This window comes from Mizuhopecten yessoensis, unplaced genomic scaffold (genome assembly GCF_002113885.1).
Source record: "Mizuhopecten yessoensis strain PY_sf001 unplaced genomic scaffold, ASM211388v2 scaffold7763, whole genome shotgun sequence".
NCBI lineage: Eukaryota > Metazoa > Mollusca > Bivalvia > Pectinida > Pectinidae > Mizuhopecten > Mizuhopecten yessoensis.
Genome location: NW_018407210.1, coordinates 666,131 through 685,655, shown reverse-complemented (window position 1 = coordinate 685,655; position 19,525 = coordinate 666,131). Strand labels below are relative to the sequence as shown.

At 36.5% G+C, this 19,525-nt stretch overlaps 2 protein-coding genes across 2 annotated transcripts in view; one reads left to right on the top strand and one right to left on the bottom strand.

Annotated features, from left to right (window-relative positions):
* LOC110454302 (aldehyde dehydrogenase family 16 member A1-like) overlaps positions 1-13,204 on the bottom strand; it is a 23,959-nt gene extending 10,755 nt beyond the window's left edge. The window contains exons 1-8 of the mRNA XM_021503743.1: positions 13,054-13,204; positions 6,569-6,671; positions 6,006-6,132; positions 3,876-4,054; positions 2,493-2,755; positions 1,967-2,119; positions 1,372-1,569; positions 561-659 (exon numbers count right to left, since the gene is read on the bottom strand). Coding sequence (XP_021359418.1) covers positions 561-659; positions 1,372-1,569; positions 1,967-2,119; positions 2,493-2,755; positions 3,876-4,054; positions 6,006-6,132; positions 6,569-6,671; positions 13,054-13,164 — 1,233 coding nt within the window. The 5' untranslated portion in view covers positions 13,165-13,204. The remainder of the gene's footprint in view (positions 1-560; positions 660-1,371; positions 1,570-1,966; positions 2,120-2,492; positions 2,756-3,875; positions 4,055-6,005; positions 6,133-6,568; positions 6,672-13,053) is intronic.
* Positions 13,205-13,208: 4 nt separating this feature from the next.
* Positions 13,209-19,525, top strand: part of LOC110454303 (alpha-taxilin-like) — a 31,223-nt gene continuing 24,906 nt past the window's right edge. Inside the window, exon 1 of the mRNA XM_021503748.1 lies at positions 13,209-13,306. The gene's annotated coding sequence lies outside the window, so the exon portion shown is untranslated. The remainder of the gene's footprint in view (positions 13,307-19,525) is intronic.

Below are 19,525 nucleotides of genomic sequence, written 5' to 3'. Positions count from 1 at the left end.
CACCTCTACACCTCTACACCTCTACACCTCACCTCTACACCTTACCTCTACACCTCTACACCCTCTACACCTCTACACCTCTACACCTCACCTCTACACCTCTACACCTCACCTCTACACCTCTACACCTCTACACCTCTACACCTTACCTCTACACCTCTACACCTCTACACCTCTACACCTCTTTACCTCAACTCTACACCTCTACACCTCACCACCCTCTACACCTCTACACCTCTACACCCTCTACACAATGTCTACAATGGTAAAGCAATCGATAGAGTTTCATGACGATGATTTTTGATTTTCTGAGGTCATTGCCAGGACAAAGATAAGGCGTCTCTGACCTTTGGTTCCTTGCCCTGATCTAGACAGTAAAGACATGGGGGAGGAGCAGCACATACTTTAGCACTGTCCGCTTTGGATACATCCAACAGTGAACTTACAAATATTCAGACATTGAGAAAATAATGTTTCAGTCATGATCTTTTCGAAAGACTGGTTCATCTACTTTTAAATCTAACATTTAGATGACTGCAGCCCTGATTATCAATACCAACCTCTTCCACAACGACCCTGGAGACTGTCTGCACATTGGTGATGATTGTCGGAGGGTAGAAACACCCGTTAGTGGGAACAGATGACTCTATCTGGAATACCTGTAGAGAAAAAGATAGTTTTATTTCTCGAAGTCTTGAGAATCAGATTATTAACATTTTATCTGCATAGTTGAAAATTGTATCTCAAACACCAGGAACATATATAAAGCATAACATAGATACAAACTAACATTTAAACCACTCCCATATCCTTTTTACAAACACAGAATTTCAAAAGGACCCTACTTCTCTTTAAATATTCCATTTGAACTATGCAAAAGGTCCCTGTTTAATTTGAAAAGGACCCCATTTTTGACATATACAGTGCTAACACTGAAAATATGAATTTGCACTTTAGTTGAAGGCAAATTAGACTTATTTCAAGTTGAAATACAATACGGGGAAATAATACCCGCATAAATTTAAAAGTTACTCCAGTGATTGTTTCATATTCAGTAAGACACTAAACACATTAAAACCAAATCATTCATTTCAGACCTTTAAAATGAATATCAAGTTTATTTTCCATTTTTTCTTCTTTGATGATATATAACATTTAAAGTTTGTGGTTATTTTACAGTTATATTTTGTCTCCAACCATTTTATTGGTACACATGTATAAAATTTCAGTGTAGACCAATATGTGTGTTAACTTAATTCCTGAAAGTATTCAACATTCAACTTCAGCAATGCAAACTATAAATGTAAGTAGACTGTGATAGTTTCATGTTATACAGAAACCCTCTGCCCCTTTGACCTTTGGTGACCTCACCTCTGCTCCTTCCTTGCGAGCTGAGTCTACAAACTCCTGTATGGAGCGTCTCTGTGACTCATCCACAATGGCTCCCATGTCCATGCCCTTGTCTAGAGAATCTCCGACACGGAAATGAGTAAGGCGTTCCTTTAGTTTGGCAACCATTTTATCAAGGATAGACTCCTGAACAAGTAGGCGGGACCCAGCACTACACACCTGTTAACCAAACTTCAGATTTAAAAGTATGACGGAAATGACCTATGTTATAATAGTAGAATCAAATTATTAGTCCTATTCATTACAACTTTTTATACAATTCATGTATCATAAATCTTAACAGCTCAATGTATTTAGAGTATTTGCATATATTTCATAGTATAATTGTTCAATTAAGGTTCTTCATAAAACATTCAAATTGATGTATATGCAAATGTTTTACCTGTATAAAGTATGTGAATATAAAGTATGTTAAGTTTGTAAATATTCAAAATTTCCATTTTTACTTATACATATTTTACAATATCCAGGAAATAATTGAATCTCTTATTATTACTTTTAAAAGTTTTCTATCAAGCATCAAGTGATTCTCTCAAAATCCTCAGCCGTGTAATACCTGTCCTTGGTTAAACCAGATAGCATCTACTACTCCTTCCACTGTACTGTCCAGGTCAGCTGACTCAAACACCACCACCGGGGACTTCCCTCCAAGCTCCAGGGACAGCTTCTTACCTGTCCCTGCCACCAGGCGCCTCAGAGTTTGTCCAACCTAGTTATCAGATATGATTATAAAGTTCCTATCCAGCCTTGCAACTACGCACATCAATGTTTGTTGGACCTAGCAAACACATATGATAATGAAACTTCTTACCAATTCGATCATCAGGTAACTTCTTACCAATTGGATCATCAGGTTTAAAAAGAGCATTTCTTTTACCAGCTTGTATCATATAGATACCACTTTTCAACCTTGACTTGAACTGTCAATTACTCCAACTAGCAGTAAAAGTTCAAAACGAAATATCTTTTCACACACTTAAAACAAAATAATATATGGAAAATGACTACTAGATATATGATCCAGGGTTCTAGGTAAAAACATATGGTTTAAATATGACAAGACAGAACCTGGTCCTCCTTACCCCTGTGGACCCTGTAAATGCCACTTTGTCCACATCCTCATGATCTGCAAGTTGGCTCCCCATAGCTCCACTTCCTGTGATAACATTAAAGACACCAGGTGGCAGTCCAGCCTCAGCACAGATCTCGGCCAATAAGAGAGCAGACAGGCGGGTGTAGGTAGCAGGTTTAAGGACTACAGTGTTTCCCATGGCCAGTGCTGGGGCGATCTTCCACGTCAACAACATCAGTGGAAAGTTCCATGGTACAATAGCCCCAACCACACCTATATATATGTACAGTACAAAGTCATTAACAACATGTTACTACCAGTACCAGTCGTGTATCTTACCTGGTAGTCGGACCAATCTAGACCACACTGTATCTTACCTGGTAGTCGGACCAATCTAGACCTCACTGTATCTTCCCTGGTAGTCGGACCAATCTAGACCTCACTGTATCTTACCTGGTAGTCGGACCAATCTAGACCTCACTGCCTATTACCAAATACATTTGTAGAGAAAAACCTGTTACATTTTTTCAGAAAGCTATATTGTCATAGACCTATGCATTGCTGAAATCAGGACTTATATCAAGTATGTGTATGTGTATGGTACAGTCCTTAAGATTCTGAAATGAGGCCAGAGGTTTTGGAGATAGAGCAAAATGATTTTCTGTTCCGAGTTTTATTTTGCAGTTATTTGTTTCTACAATTATAAGTATTATTCTGTTGTCTGTTCCAATGTTATTTTAAGATTGCAATTTGCTGACAGACATTGATATATTCAAATATGACTTCAGTATCTGATTTCAACAAGTCACCTTTTGCAAATGATGTGTTTGGTACTTTTAATTACATATTTGTTAATTTGAGGAAAAACAATATTTCAGAATATTTGTATGTGAGCCACCTACTAACGTTAATGTGCAACACAGTTATAAAAGCCAAACTCTTTAAAGGCCCATTGGGGAAAAGCATAATGAACAACAAAGTTAAACCAGTCATGTTGCAATGTGCCACTTTCGATTATACATATTTAAATAGCCATCTATATAACAGTCATCTGTAAACGCTAATGAGAAATCCTACAGGTAGGTTCAATTTGTAGAATAGGATGAGTTAACTGTAGTGAGTGTATCACAGTGGAATCAAAATGTCGCTCAAATTTGAAAATGTTGCTCAAATAAATAATTCAGGCCTCTGGCCGTTGTCTCTTATTTTATCAAATATTTCCTTAAATTCATCTGTTCCAGCAAAATCAATTCACCATAATGAATTGGTAGCATAGGTACTTTTGTTTAATCAGAGACAATGTTACCCTCTACTGTTACTAGACCATTTTACAATTTCCTCAATTCTGAATCATATTTACATGACGGGCCAATAAAGAATTGAGAAACCTTACCAACAGACTTCCAGTTCTTCATTTCAGTGTCGGCCAGTTGAGCCCAGCCAGCATAGTGATAGAAGTGACGGACCACAATGGGGACGTCAGCATCCTTCGTCTCACGGAAAGTCTTCCCATTGTCCATAGCCTCCAGGACACTCATCAGACGCATGTGTTTCTGGATGTGACGAGCAATACTGACGGACGCAAACAATACAAAACACTTACACCAGTGGAATACACAATTTACTACCCTCTGAGGACTCATATGTAGCATTTTCAAATGAGAAAAGAAATGTTTTTATCTATTATGTAAACTCAAATTTATACTGCATAGTGCATAACTACAGCATATTGATTCAAAGTTCACCAATCTAACGTTAGATATTCACTTGTGAAGAAAACATTAGGAACATCAATACTTGGACAAACTTCATCCTATAATATGTTACTGTACTGAAAGTAGTTAGATTACACAATATGATATAGACAATGTTCATTTCACTGAATGTGCATCATTATGAACTTGTTCTGACTTTTTATATGCAATAAACGTACATAGGATTTTTTTGAACACAAGGAAACAAGGTTACTGCCCTAATCAACAATTTGCTCTAAAAACTCCATACCTGTACATGTATCTAGCTTATAATTCCATACCTGTACTTGTATCTATCTTATAACTCCATACCTGTACATGTATCCAGCTTATAACTCCATACCTGTATATGTATCTAGCTTATAATTCCATACCTGTACATGTATCTAGCTTATAATTCTATTCCTGTACATGTATCTAGCTTATAATTCCATACATGTACATGTATCTAGCTTATAATTCTATACCTGTACATGTATCTAGCTTCTAACTCCATACCTGTACATGTATCTAGCTTATATCTCCATACCTGTACATGTATCTAGCTTATAATTCCCTACCTGTACTTGTATCTATCTTATAACTCCATACCTGTACCTGTATCTAGCTTATAACTCCATCCCTGTACATGTATCTAGCTTATAATTCTATACCTGTACATGTATTTAGCTTCTAACTCCATACCTGTACATGTATCTAGCTTATGATTCCATACCTGTACTTGTATCTAGCTTATAACTCCATTCCTGTACTTGTATCTAGCTTATAACTCCATACCTGTACCTGTATCTAGCTTATAACTCCATCCCTGTACATGTATCTAGCTTATAATTCTATACCTGAACATGTATCTAGCTTATAATTATATACCTGTAAATATATCTAGCTTATAACTCCATACCTGTACATGTACCTAGCTTATAATTCCATACCTGTACATGTATCCAGCTTATAACTCCATACCTGTACATGTATCTAGCGTATAATTCTATACCTGTACATGTATCTAGCTTCTAACTCCATACCTGTACATGTATCTAGCTTATAACTCTATACCTGTACATGTATCTAGCTTATAATTCTATTCCTGTACATGTATCTAGCTTATAATTCCATACATGTACATGTATCTAGCTTATAATTCTATACCTGAACATGTATCTAGCTTATAATTATATACCTGTAAATATATCTAGCTTATAACTCCATACCTGTACATGTGTCTAGCTTATAACTCCATACCTGTACATGTACCTAGCTTATAATTCCATACCTGTACATGTATCCAGCTTATAACTCCATTCCTGTATATGTATCTAGCTTATAATTCCATACCTGTACATTTATCTAGCTTATAACTCCATACCTGTACATGTACCTAGCTTATAATTCCATACCTGTACATGTATCCAGCTTATAACTCCATACCTGTACATGTATCTAACTTATAATTCTATACCTGTACATGTATCTAGCTTATAACTCCAGACCTGGACATGTATCTAGCTTATAATTCTATACCTGTACATGTATCTAGCTTCTAACTCCATACCTGTACATGTATCTAGCTTATATCTCCATACCTGTACATGTATCTAGCTTATAACTCCAGACCTGGACATGTATCTAGCTTATAATTCTATACCTGTACATGTATCTAGCTTATAATTCTATACCTGTAAATGTATCTAGCTTATAACTCCATACCTGTACATGTATCTAGCTTATAACTCCATACCTGTAAATGTATCTAGCTTATAATTCCATACCTGTACATGTATCTAGCCCTAACATGGGGGCTCAGTTTGCTCCATGATGCGTAAGCTTTCTTAGACGATTGAACAGCCAAGTCAACATCCTGTTTTTCAGCCTGTATGGTGGTTGCCAGGACTTCTCCTGTTTAAGTAACATCATACATTGATATAAATTATGCCAGGATGCAAGCTTCCCATAGAGATTGGTTTAGGGATAAAATTATAGACAAGTACGTACCAAGGCCTGGGAATCAGTTACAGGTTTGTCTGTACATGTGATGGAGCAACCTACATACGCCAATGTAAGGGTTTATTGGTTATCATTAAAACATTTTAAGGGTTCATATCAACACTCAATAACCCCCACAATTGAATCATGAAGCAAACTTTCATATATAAAACTGCACTTCAGCTAAATTTTGCCCTGTGAAAATCCCATTTATGCTCTTTCACTAACGGGAATCATTTCCATTTCCTTCAAAAACACATGTCACAGTCGTCAGTGATAGAGTCTTAGTTGATATCACAATTGTAAGCCAGAAAGAACAGCTTTACAATTATGTTCACCTTATATTTACCTGTAGCTGGGTTTTTTGTAGCATATGTCTTTCTGCCCTCTGGTTTTACCCATTTTCCATCAATGAAAAGGCCAAAAGCTTTGTCATGGTCATCCAACCAAGCCTGCAAATCATACATAAATTAAATACATACATGTAGGCTTCTTATGATCGTCTCTGTACAAAAGAGCTGTGTTTATACAAAGTAAGGTTATTTCCTAACCAGGTGTCACTTGTTTAACCAGATTATAAATGGCATATTTTCAAAAGATAGTGTTGTGCCAGATTTTGAAGTGATAGAGGTGTTCCGACTTCCTGTGTACCAATGCACCTTCCCTACTTCTTGAGGGTCACTGCTTGACCACCAACTGCAATGTGCTGGTGGTCACCCATCCAGCCACTGACCATGCTTGACACTGATGAAGTAGTGAGCACATCCCAGGGTTATAAGGCATCACTTTAAACCTAGCTTGCCAGTAAAACAGTATTTTCCCCAAAATTTCCTTGGCTGATACACATGGGTAATATTTCTTCCTGTTATTAGATTATACCACAAATTTTGTTTGGTATGTTTAACTATATAAATGACTCTTTAACTTGAAGAATAAACATATAACAGTAATATATTCACTAATAATTAGTGTTGTAGTTTTAGTTTCAATATTTGATTTTGATATTGTGACTGTAAACATCCAATCCAACATTTCTCCTCTAGGAGCAGATACTCCAATTTTGTAAAGGGGGAACACCATCAGATTTTACATTAAATCAAGTCCAATATGCTTTATTCCTCCCTCAATTTATAGGTCCTTATCCCTCTAAGACATGTCAATGGTTACAAGATTCCGGTATTTGTTAGTCAAGCATTCACCGACTGCTTAACTCATTCACCCTGCATGAAGACACATTTGAACTCTTCCATTTCAAAGGTTGGAATAGTTCATTATGAAACTTCAGGGGTAAATGAGTTAAACAATGTTTGGCAAGCTCACCAATTTTGTAAGTTTATGTAACAGGAGAAACAGAAATATGTGGCCAGAATGGGATTCAAACCCAGGACCCTCTCAACTCTAGACAGATGCTGTAACCAATTGAGCTACAATGTACTGTAGGTTGCCGGCGATTGACCCAGTCCAGTATTCAAAATTATATGAAATAATAAATATTTGAGAGATATTTAATATAGGAAGGCTAGTCATTGTTATTTTATCTTCATTGTTATCAAAATGCTATCCAAGCCAATTAATTAAACCACAAATGTAGGAAGTTTAATGCAAACAAACTTTTTGCCTGTATCATAGACATATAAGGAAACATCTCTGCCTGCAGTTTCAGCACAGTTTAGTGTGTTCATCTATGAGTCCTTATGAGCATTCCCCTAACAACTGAAGCATTGGGACCCTCACAAAGTTGTGAGATCAGCCAAGCATATCATTCAGTAAACAAGATATAGGTGTTTTAGCTTACTAATGAGTGTCACTATGGCTTGGTGTGGGAAAGGGTTTTCACCAAGAAGCATGCAATGCACGGTTGTTGAAAGATTGTGATAGCAGGTGAGCACTGATAGTTTTGCTGCTTTGATATAACCATGTAGTAAAAAAAAAATTTTTTTAGAACCAACCTAGTTGGACTTTGTGTGCTTTTTCTTAAAAACCCAACTGTCCTGTAAGTAATGCATTCACCATTGATTCTAATAGATACACAGGACCAAATTAAATAACACTGGTTGTGCATTTAGTAATACATTACAGAGGCTCTGATCTACATTGTTTCTGTGAAAAAACCCTTATTGATGAGCCTATAATTCATGGGGTATGTAGTGCCAGTGAACGATCTGGTTGCCCAGTACATTAACTAACTTCATTAATATTTGTTCTGGGGGATTTATAAACTATGTAAAATGGTTTTGTTAGGTAACCTGTGTTCTCTTGTCTTTAGGACTGTTACTGTTCAATTACTAATATCCTTTTTAATTTGCTAACTTTGTCAGATTCCTGTGTCTCAGTCAATGACTGCAAACGTGCCATTTCCAAACTTACACCATTGAACACAAATGGGTATTTTTTGAGAGAATGCATAGGAGTCCATATCATATTACTAACTATTGCATCCCCTGAAGTGGAGGATGTTTTCTGCAGTCTTGTTTTAGTTTTAACAAATTTTATTATATATATAAATAAACATATATAAATGGATTAGATAACAGGCTAGGCCTATATCAATCTTCTCCATGATGGTGTAAGTATGATATTATATATATACATGTAATTAATAAGCTATTTATATTATTGTATTCAATTCATAAACTCAATCATACATTCATACAATTAACTACTTACACTCTCTATACACACTCGTGTCAATATTCATTCACTATATGATATTTACAATATTATCTAAATAGACTAGCAACTATAAACAATTATGGTTGAATAAGGTTAATTACAGCAAATAATTCATTTAATTATATATACATGCAAAAAGACATATATAATAGTTTGATAGAATTTAAACATTTAGATACATCATCCTAACCGTTTAGATGCATTGATGTATTTTTCAACATTAGACAAAATCAGTTTATTTATTTCATATGGTAAGTCAGTACTTCCAGATGTCAAAAGTTGAACATTTAAGTATCCAGCTCTGGTATAGATATCATGGATTAAGTTTCTGGAATAATTAGAGTAATTTGGGCAAGTGAAGAAGAAGTGTTCAGAATTTTCAATTGGATGAACAGGAAGAATCAGGAGATAGATGGTCAGCAAATTTGTCATAATTTAAGTCACTGGCATTATTTCGAAGTTGGCAGAGGATAACATTTAACTTTCTAGGGCTACAATTTAGAAAAACAGAAGTAATATTTACAAGAGGGAATCTTTCATTATTCAATTTAGATTTGAATATATTTAATGATGGTGCTGAGATTATTTCAGAATCAAGCGAATTCCAAATTCTCATGACATCTGGAAAAAAACTATTGCCAAATAAATTAGATCTAAAGCGAAGAATATTAAAAAACCTGTGTTGTCTAAGATTATGAGGTGGAACAGCATCATTAATACAAGGTTTAACAATGTCATGTAAATATACTGGGGTCTTATGATTTAGGATTTTAAACATTAAAATAAGTTTGTGCTTATGACCCCTAGAAGAGAGCAGTTCAAACCCAGTTTCAGAATATAGTTTCTGATGTGATGTTCCACTTCGTAATCCAGTTATTATTTTCATGGCCTCAATTTGTACAGATTCTAATAATTTCGCTTTGCCAATAGTGCAATTGTTCCAAATAACATCTGCATACTCAAGAATAGGTCTTACATAAGAATAATATAGTGTTAATAAAACATTTCTGTCAACTTTGTATTTGAGTGTTCTGAAAATATTCAATCTTTTGCATGCTTTTTCATAGATTTCTTGGATGTGATTACTCCGAACCTTTGGAGTTGAATAAAAGACCTAAGTGTTTATGATTAGTTATTTCATTTACTATTTGATTATCAAAGAGAAGTGGAGGATGATTTCGGGTTTTTTTTGTGACCGTTAATGCAACAGTTTTATCTGGATTAAATTTAATTTTCCGTTGGTTAGCCCAATTACTAATAGAGTCAAGATCTTCATTTAGATCCATACATGGAGCAACCACATCTTCATCAACAATTACATGTAATGACGTATCATCGGCAAATAATTTAATATGAGTATGAATTTCATTAGTTATATCATTAATGAACAGTAAGAAAAGAAATGGGCCAAGTGTATAGACCCTTGTGGAACACCAGCAGTAATATTTTTGAAACTAGAAGAATATCCTTCATAAATCACTCTTTGTTTCCTATCCGACAGATAATTTTCAAACCAGTTATACAGATTCCCTTTAATTCCATATTTCTTAAGTTTATACAATAAACCTTTATGCCATACTCTGTCAAAGGCCTTACTTATGTCACAAAATACCAGCCTAATGTCTTTTCCTTCATCAAGATTTTTTGAGATAATATTATACAGGGATAGTAATTGGTTAACTGTTGAATCACCACGTTGAAATCCAGATTGATTTTCACTTATTATATGATATTTAGTAACATGATTAAATAAATACTTAAAGATGATTTTTTCTAGAATTTTAATAAAGCAAGAAGTTATAGCAATAGGCCTATAGTTACAAGGATCTTCCATTCCTCCTTATTTACCTTTATATAGTGCATTTATATTAGACAATATCCATGATAACAGTATCTTTCCAAGAGTAATAGTTTTTTGAAACAATATTTTTAGTGGCAACACAAGGGAGGGTAAGAGATTTTTTTACAATAATTGGTGACAGATAATCTGGTCCAGCTGGTTTCTTGACTTTTATAATTGATATTTGATCACTAACATCTTCTTCTGTAATGATAATATTATTAAAATCAAGGTGACTAAGGGGAGGTAAGTTTGTATCTAAACATTAATTGAGTTAGAAATGGAAGCAAAAAATGTATTAAGTGCTTCTGCTTTGTCAATAGGATGAATCAAAACGTTACCACCAACTCGTAATATGGCTGCATACAAAGTTTCATCAAACTCGGTTAACATTTACTCAAGTTATCCTGTTCACAAGGTCCAATAATAATATTATTACAAAGGGCAATAACTCTGTAAGTTACCGTCCATAATTCCCATTTTTCGAACTCATCCAGGATCTTATTGATATATTGCTGCATACAAAGTTTCATCAAACTCGGTTAACATTTACTCAAGTAATCGTGTTCACCAGGTCCAATAATAAAAATATTACAAAGGGCAATAACTCTGTAAGTTACCGTTCAATAATTCCCATTTTCGAACTCGTCCGAGATCTTATTGATATATGTCTGCATACAAAGTTTCATGAAACACGGTTAATATTTACTCAAGTTATCCTGTTCACAAGGTCCAATAATAATATTAATACAAAGGGCAATAACTCTGTAAGTTACCGTCGAATAATTCCTTTTTTTGAACTCGTCCGAGATCTTATTGATATATGGCTGCATACAAAGTTTCATCAACCTCGGTTAATATTTACTCAAGTAATCGTGTTCACAAGGTCCAATAATAATATTAATACAAAGGGCAATAACTATGAAAGTTACCGTTCAATAATTACCATTTTTCGAACTCATCCAGGATCTTATTGATATATGGCTGCATACAAAGTTTCATCAAACTCGGTTAACATTTACCCAAGTTATTGTTGTGTTTACAAGGTCCAATAATAATATTATTACAAAGGGCAATAACTCTGTAAGTTACCGTTCAATAATTCCCATTTTTCGAACTCGTCCGGGATCTTATTGATATATGGCTGCATACAAAGTTTCATCAAACTCGGTTAACATTTACTCAAGTTATCGTGTTCACAAAATCCAATAATAATAATATTACAAAGGACAATAACTCTGTTACTGTCGAATAATTCCTATTTTCGAACTCGTCCGAGATCTTATTGATATATGGCTGCATACAAAGTTTCATCAAACTCGGTTAACATTTACTGAAGTTATCGTGTTCACAAGGAAAAGTTAACACACGACGATGGACAAAAGACTATCACAATAGGTTACCATGACCTAGCTATGATCAGGTAACCTAAAAACTGAGTAAGCAAAAAATACATAATTTTCATGAAAGATAGTTGACTGTCCTGTTCAATTTAGTTTAAACAGTATTTATTCAATATTCAAACATGTTATATTAACTTCATATACATATGATTACACAGGGATTGGAAAACAAGCTTAATTAGAGCTTATACAGTATTAGCAGGTCCAGTACACTCTGTTGATTGAGCTATATAGATATATATAGCTATAAAGACCTATATAGCTATATATATACACCTATAAATTATAGCTGTATTGAGCTATATTTTCTCAGATTTCAAATTTCATTAAATTAAAGCAAAGTCGCATAAAACAATAAGGTTAATGGTAATGTTGACTTCAAAAAGCATACATTTAGATGTTTATTTTCATTTTTCATAAATGTAAAATTTCCGATTTCTTTACATCATTATTTTTTAAAAAGAATACTTATGTCTTTTGTTATGAACCTAATGATACAATCTTCTTTTAAATGCGACATTGTTCCGTTTTCCTTAAAAAAAGAAAATCACTTGAAAATAGCTCAAAAGACCTATTTCAGATAGGTCAATAGGTCTTTACAGCTATATAGCTCAATAGGCAGAGTGTACTGGACCTGATTAGGCCCAATTTACTAATGCTGTATTGCAATTGGTTATTGACTGTCGTGCATGTTACAAACTAACCTTACAGAATATTTCTTTGAGTATACACTTAACTCCTTAGGAAGTTTGGAATGTATTCAGAAATGAATTGTAATACTAAGTGATAAGATTAAAGTTTGTGTATTTAGTTGATAAAACTCGTTCTCAATATGTACTGTACAAAAGGGGAAGCACTTCCATATACAAGTTTTTCCCAACAATAAAATGTGTTGATAACTGATTTTAAGTTGTATACCTTTACAACGTTGTCGGATTCAGGTGCAGGTCCATACGACATCTTTTTGAATATTTCAGCGACTGTATTGGCAGAATCTGCAGCAGCCACATGAACAGTGCTTGCTGCCATGTTTGCTACGATCTAGGTCGGGGTCACGAGGTCAAAGTAAGGTACTAGTCGATGTAAAGTTCCGAGGAGTTCCAATAGTTCATCATACGTGACGTCATAACATGGCTGCCACCATTAAAACAAAGTGAGGTCTACGGAGCATGTAAGTTTATCTGTGAAATATTGAGAAAATGGTTTGCAAGTTCTATGTAATCGTTACAGTTTAAAATAACAGAATAGTATTATTTTCATTTCAAGTGTGTTTCACCGTCATTATGATGTTGTGAAACGTGTATTTTTATCGAATTTATTTCCTCGTACATGCTTAAGAGTTTTTTTTACTTTCGTTTGTCTTGTCTCGTCGTGTAGCGATACCTTAAACGGTTCCGTACAAGCTTACTTAGTCAAAGCTTTGAAATGGGAATCAAAGAAGCGACTCTTCAATTTACTATTCAAAATGGGCGAATTTTGGTTGGTTTGAGACTTTTCCATGTTTGGCATGACAACTTCGGCGTCTCTACGCTGTGATCAATGATAAAATCCGAGGATACCTTGTCGTGCTCGAGCATGCATGCCGGAGGCTCGGGTGTAACCGAACACACACTAGAAGCTACTGTTCATGACCAGATTAACACGACAGTATAGTCAGCTTGCTGCTGCGTTTATAACATATGCTGCACTGTTAATGAAAAGGAATCGGATGAACTAATTGTTATCAAATCTCAGTAGACTCGTAAAAAAATTATGCTGACTATCCTGGACATCCCCATCAAATTAATAGTCTACTGAGTACAGGAGGAGGCCTGCTATCTGTCAAATATGTGTCGGTTTCTAAAAATATGTGTATGACTGCAGTAAGGTGTTTTATTGTCCAACTGCTTGGTGTGAGTCAGTTTTGTTATGAATGAGTTCTGATTAGGTCTACATGTACTATGATGTAGCCCGAGTTTCTATCTGTCAAAATGTCTTAAGTGTGGTATCAGGGCCAGAGGAAACTCAGGCTACATACATAATATGGTAATTAATTTCAGGACATCGAAAAATGTATTTTTACAGCAAAAAGTCTGTGTATTATACTGTGCCTATAAATATAAACCTATATATATAAATTAGTATATTAGCCAAGTATTACAATTCTAAAATGCTTTGTTTAATGAACGTAAATATTTGATGAAACAGAAAACAGATATGGATATCATCAAGAATAAAAAGGCACCATAGGTGTTTCTGTCAACAACTGAAACTTTTTGTAATTGAATGTATTTAAATTTTTACATGTGTCACTTGTGATAAGGGTGCTGCATGCGGTGGTTAAAGTGTCTGACATTCTGCTTACCACTATAGCCCTCCACCACTTGGTCATTGGTTTGAGGCCTTAGCCCTCCACCACTTGGTCATGGGTTTGAGGCCTTAGCCCTCCACCACTTGGTCATTGGTTTGAGGCCTTAGCCCTCCACCACTTGGTCATTGGTTTGAGGCCTTAGCCCTCCACCACTTGGTCATTGGTTTGAGGCCTAAGTGGGGCAGTCGCCAGGTACTGGCCATAGGTCGGTGTTTTTTCTCCGGGAACTACAGCTTCATTTCCACTACGGCTTCGTTTCCTCAAACACCCCAATCTTGCACATTTTAAATGACCGTAGCTGTTCATTAAATAGACTAAATTACAAACAAACTAAACCAAAAGATAAAGATAACTTTTCAACAATAGAGTTACAGAAAAGTAATGATACAAAATTTAACTGTTCCCCATTTAATACAAGATGAATTGTGTGTCACTCATTTGATAAAATACCAGTACTTAATTTCTTTCACTTATGTGTCACTTTTGTGAAAATATTTGTACTGAGTTAAATACATATGCCATTTATATATATATATATATACATACATCGGGTATAGTAACTAAACTGTATGACACTATTTGATTTATAATTTAAAATGACATCAAGATATAAAAAATAAAATGATAACTTGCACAAGGAGGCTATTTTCCTCGTACATAAGTGCATTTTAAGGTATAAATATTTTTTTTAATGAATCTGATTTTTAAGACAACAGACATTTGAGTCTGGAGCCATGCTGTTTCTTTGGCACGTCAAAGCTTGATGCCCACATTTTAATAACCCTCTATATCTCTTAGTGTTAAACTAATGCGCTGAATTGGACTCATTAACATAGTCAGAAATCACCTCACAAGAACACTACGAAAACCCTAGGAACACAGTATTGTTTTGAAAATCAAAAATAGAATAACAGTTGCAAATTCAAAAATAAAGCCAAGGCTGTGCAGAAATAGGAAAAATGTTTGCTAAGTTTTACTTTCATCTGCAATGAGTTATATGATCATTATCAACTAACCAAGTTATCTCCCCTCTTACTAACACGGGTATGAAATTAACTATCTAAAACATTTGCAAGTAAATGGATGCTTTTTGACAGACTTGGCATGCACAGTCACCATTGTTAAAGGATGTAAAATCAATAGAAGGAAATATAAAGTACTAAGATAATCTAGAATTGAAACGACTGACAGGACAAGTGTACAATTTGTATACCAAAACCTTAGGATACCACAAAACTACAAAAAGGAATTTAGATTGAATATCAATCAAATATTTGTAATTTAAAAAAATTGTTGATTTATTCAACAGATAACTTAAGGAAGCGGTTAGAACCAAAAGTGGTAAGAGTTTAGAGGAACAAACTGAATTCTCAGTGGAAGACTTGTGTGACAAAGTGTTTAACCATTTTTTTGCGTATTTATACTGTGTCCAAGTTTGAATGTCCTGTTGAATTGATTTGCCATCAATGGAGGACCACTTGGCGGAAGTGGAAATGAAATGTTGTCTTCCAACATCTGTGAGATTTGTTTCCATGTGCTACATGTACAGCACATACTGTTTACAGTTTTCCCACATCATACCATAGTTGTACCTCTCCATGTTCAGTACAGTCATGCCGTATCATAGTTGCACCTCTCCATGTTCAGTACAGTCACGTCATACCATAGTTGTACCTCTCCATGTTCAGTATAGTCACGCCGCACCATAGTTGTACCTCTCCATGTTCAGTACAGTCACGTCATACCTTAGTTGTACCTCTCCATGTTCAGTATAGTCACGCCGCACCATAGTTGTTCCTCTCCATGTTCAGTACAGTCACGTCATACCATAGTTGTACCTCACCATGTTCAGTACAGTCATGTCATACCATAGTTGTACCTCTCCATATTCAGTACAATCACGCCATACCATAGTTGTACCTCTCCGTGTTCAGTACACACACGTCATACCATAGTTGTACCTCTCCATGTTCAGTACAGTCACATCATACCATAGTTGTACCTCCCCATGTTCAGTACAGTCACGCCATACAATAGTTGTACCTCTCCGTGTTCAGTACAGTCACACCATACCATAGTTGTATCTCTCCATGTTCAGTACAGTCACATCATACCATAGTTGTACCTCCCCATGTTCAGTACAGTCATGCCATACAATAGTTGTACCTCTCCATGTTCAGTACAGTCACGTCATACCATAGTTGTACCTCTCCATGTTCAGTACAGTCACGCCATACCATAGTTGTACCTCTCCATGTTCAGTACACTCACGCCATACCATAGTTGTACCTCTCCATGTTCAGTACACTCACGTCATACCATAGTTGTACCTCTCCATGTTCAGTACACTCACGTCATACCATAGTTGTACCTCTCCATGTTCAGTACACTCACGCCATACCATAGTTGTACCTCTCCATGTTCAGTACACTCACGTCATACCATAGTTGTACCTCTCCATGTTCAGTACACTCACGTCATACCATAGTTGTACCTCTCCATGTTCAGTACACTCACGCCATACCATAGTTGTACCTCTCCATGTTCAGTACACTCACGTCATACCATAGTTGTACCTCTCCATGTTCAGTACACTCACGTCATACCATAGTTGTACCTCTCCATGTTCAGTACACTCACGCCATACCATAGTTGTACCTCTCCATGTTCAGTACACTCACGTCATACCATAGTTGTACCTCTCCATGTTCAGTACACTCACGTCATACCATAGTTGTACCTCTCCATGTTCAGTACACTCACGCCATACCATAGTTGTACCTCTCCATGTTCAGTACACTCACGTCATACCATAGTTGTACCTCTCCATGTTCAGTACACTCACGTCATACCATAGTTGTACCTCTCCATGTTCAGTACACTCACGCCATACCATAGTTGTACCTCTCCATGTTCAGTACACTCACGTCATACCATAGTTGTACCTCTCCATGTTCAGTACACTCACGTCATACCATAGTTGTACCTCTCCATGTTCAGTACACTCACGCCATACCATAGTTGTACCTCTCCATGTTCAGTACACTCACGTCATACCATAGTTGTACCTCTCCATGTTCAGTACACTCACGTCATACCATAGTTGTACCTCTCCATGTTCAGTACACTCACGCCATACCATAGTTGTACCTCTCCATGTTCAGTACACTCACGTCATACCATAGTTGTACCTCTCCATGTTCAGTACACTCACGTCATACCATAGTTGTACCTCTCCATGTTCAGTACACTCACGCCATACCATAGTTGTACCTCTCCATGTTCAGTACACTCACGTCATACCATAGTTGTACCTCTCCATGTTCAGTACACTCACGTCATACCATAGTTGTACCTCTCCATGTTCAGTACACTCACGCCATACCATAGTTGTACCTCTCCATGTTCAGTACACTCACGTCATACCATAGTTGTACCTCTCCATGTTCAGTACACTCACGTCATACCATAGTTGTACCTCTCCATGTTCAGTACACTCACGCCATACCATAGTTGTACCTCTCCATGTTCAGTACACTCACGTCATACCATAGTTGTACCTCTCCATGTTCAGTACACTCACGTCATACCATAGTTGTACCTCTCCATGTTCAGTACACTCACGCCATACCATAGTTGTACCTCTCCATGTTCAGTACACTCACGTCATACCATAGTTGTACCTCTCCATGTTCAGTACACTCACGTCATACCATAGTTGTACCTCTCCATGTTCAGTACACTCACGCCATACCATAGTTGTACCTCTCCATGTTCAGTACACTCACGTCATACCATAGTTGTACCTCTCCATGTTCAGTACACTCACGTCATACCATAGTTGTACCTCTCCATGTTCAGTACACTCACGCCATACCATAGTTGTACCTCTCCATGTTCAGTACACTCACGTCATACCATAGTTGTACCTCTCCATGTTCAGTACACTCACGTCATACCATAGTTGTACCTCTCCATGTTCAGTACACTCACGCCATACCATAGTTGTACCTCTCCATGTTCAGTACACTCACGTCATACCATAGTTGTACCTCTCCATGTTCAGTACACTCACGTCATACCATAGTTGTACCTCTCCATGTTCAGTACACTCACGCCATACCATAGTTGTACCTCTCCATGTTCAGTACACTCACGTCATACCATAGTTGTACCTCTCCATGTTCAGTACACTCACGTCATACCATAGTTGTACCTCTCCATGTTCAGTACACTCACGCCATACCATAGTTGTACCTCTCCATGTTCAGTACACTCACGTCATACCATAGTTGTACCTCTCCATGTTCAGTACAGTCACGCCATACCATAGTTGTACCTCTCCATGTTCAGTACACTCACGTCATACCATAGTTGTACCTCTCCATGTTCAGTACAGTCACGCCATACCATAGTTGTACCTCTCCATGTTCAGTACACTCACGTCATACCATAGTTGTACCTCTCCATGTTCAGTACAGTCACGCCATACCATAGTTGTACCTCTCCATGTTCAGTACACTCACGTCATACCATAGTTGTACCTCTCCATGTTCAGTACAGTCACGCCATACCATAGTTGTACCTCTCCATGTTCAGTACACTCACGTCATACCATAGTTGTACCTCTCCATGTTCAGTACACTCACGTCATACCATAGTTGTACCTCTCCATGTTCAGTACACTCACGCCATACCATAGTTGTACCTCTCCATGTTCAGTACACTCACGTCATACCATAGTTGTACCTCTCCATGTTCAGTACACTCACGTCATACCATAGTTGTACCTCTCCATGTTCAGTACACTCACGCCATACCATAGTTGTACCTCTCCATGTTCAGTACACTCACGTCATACCATAGTTGTACCTCTCCATGTTCAGTACACTCACGTCATACCATAGTTGTACCTCTCCATGTTCAGTACACTCACGCCATACCATAGTTGTACCTCTCCATGTTCAGTACACTCACGTCATACCATAGTTGTACCTCTCCATGTTCAGTACACTCACGTCATACCATAGTTGTACCTCT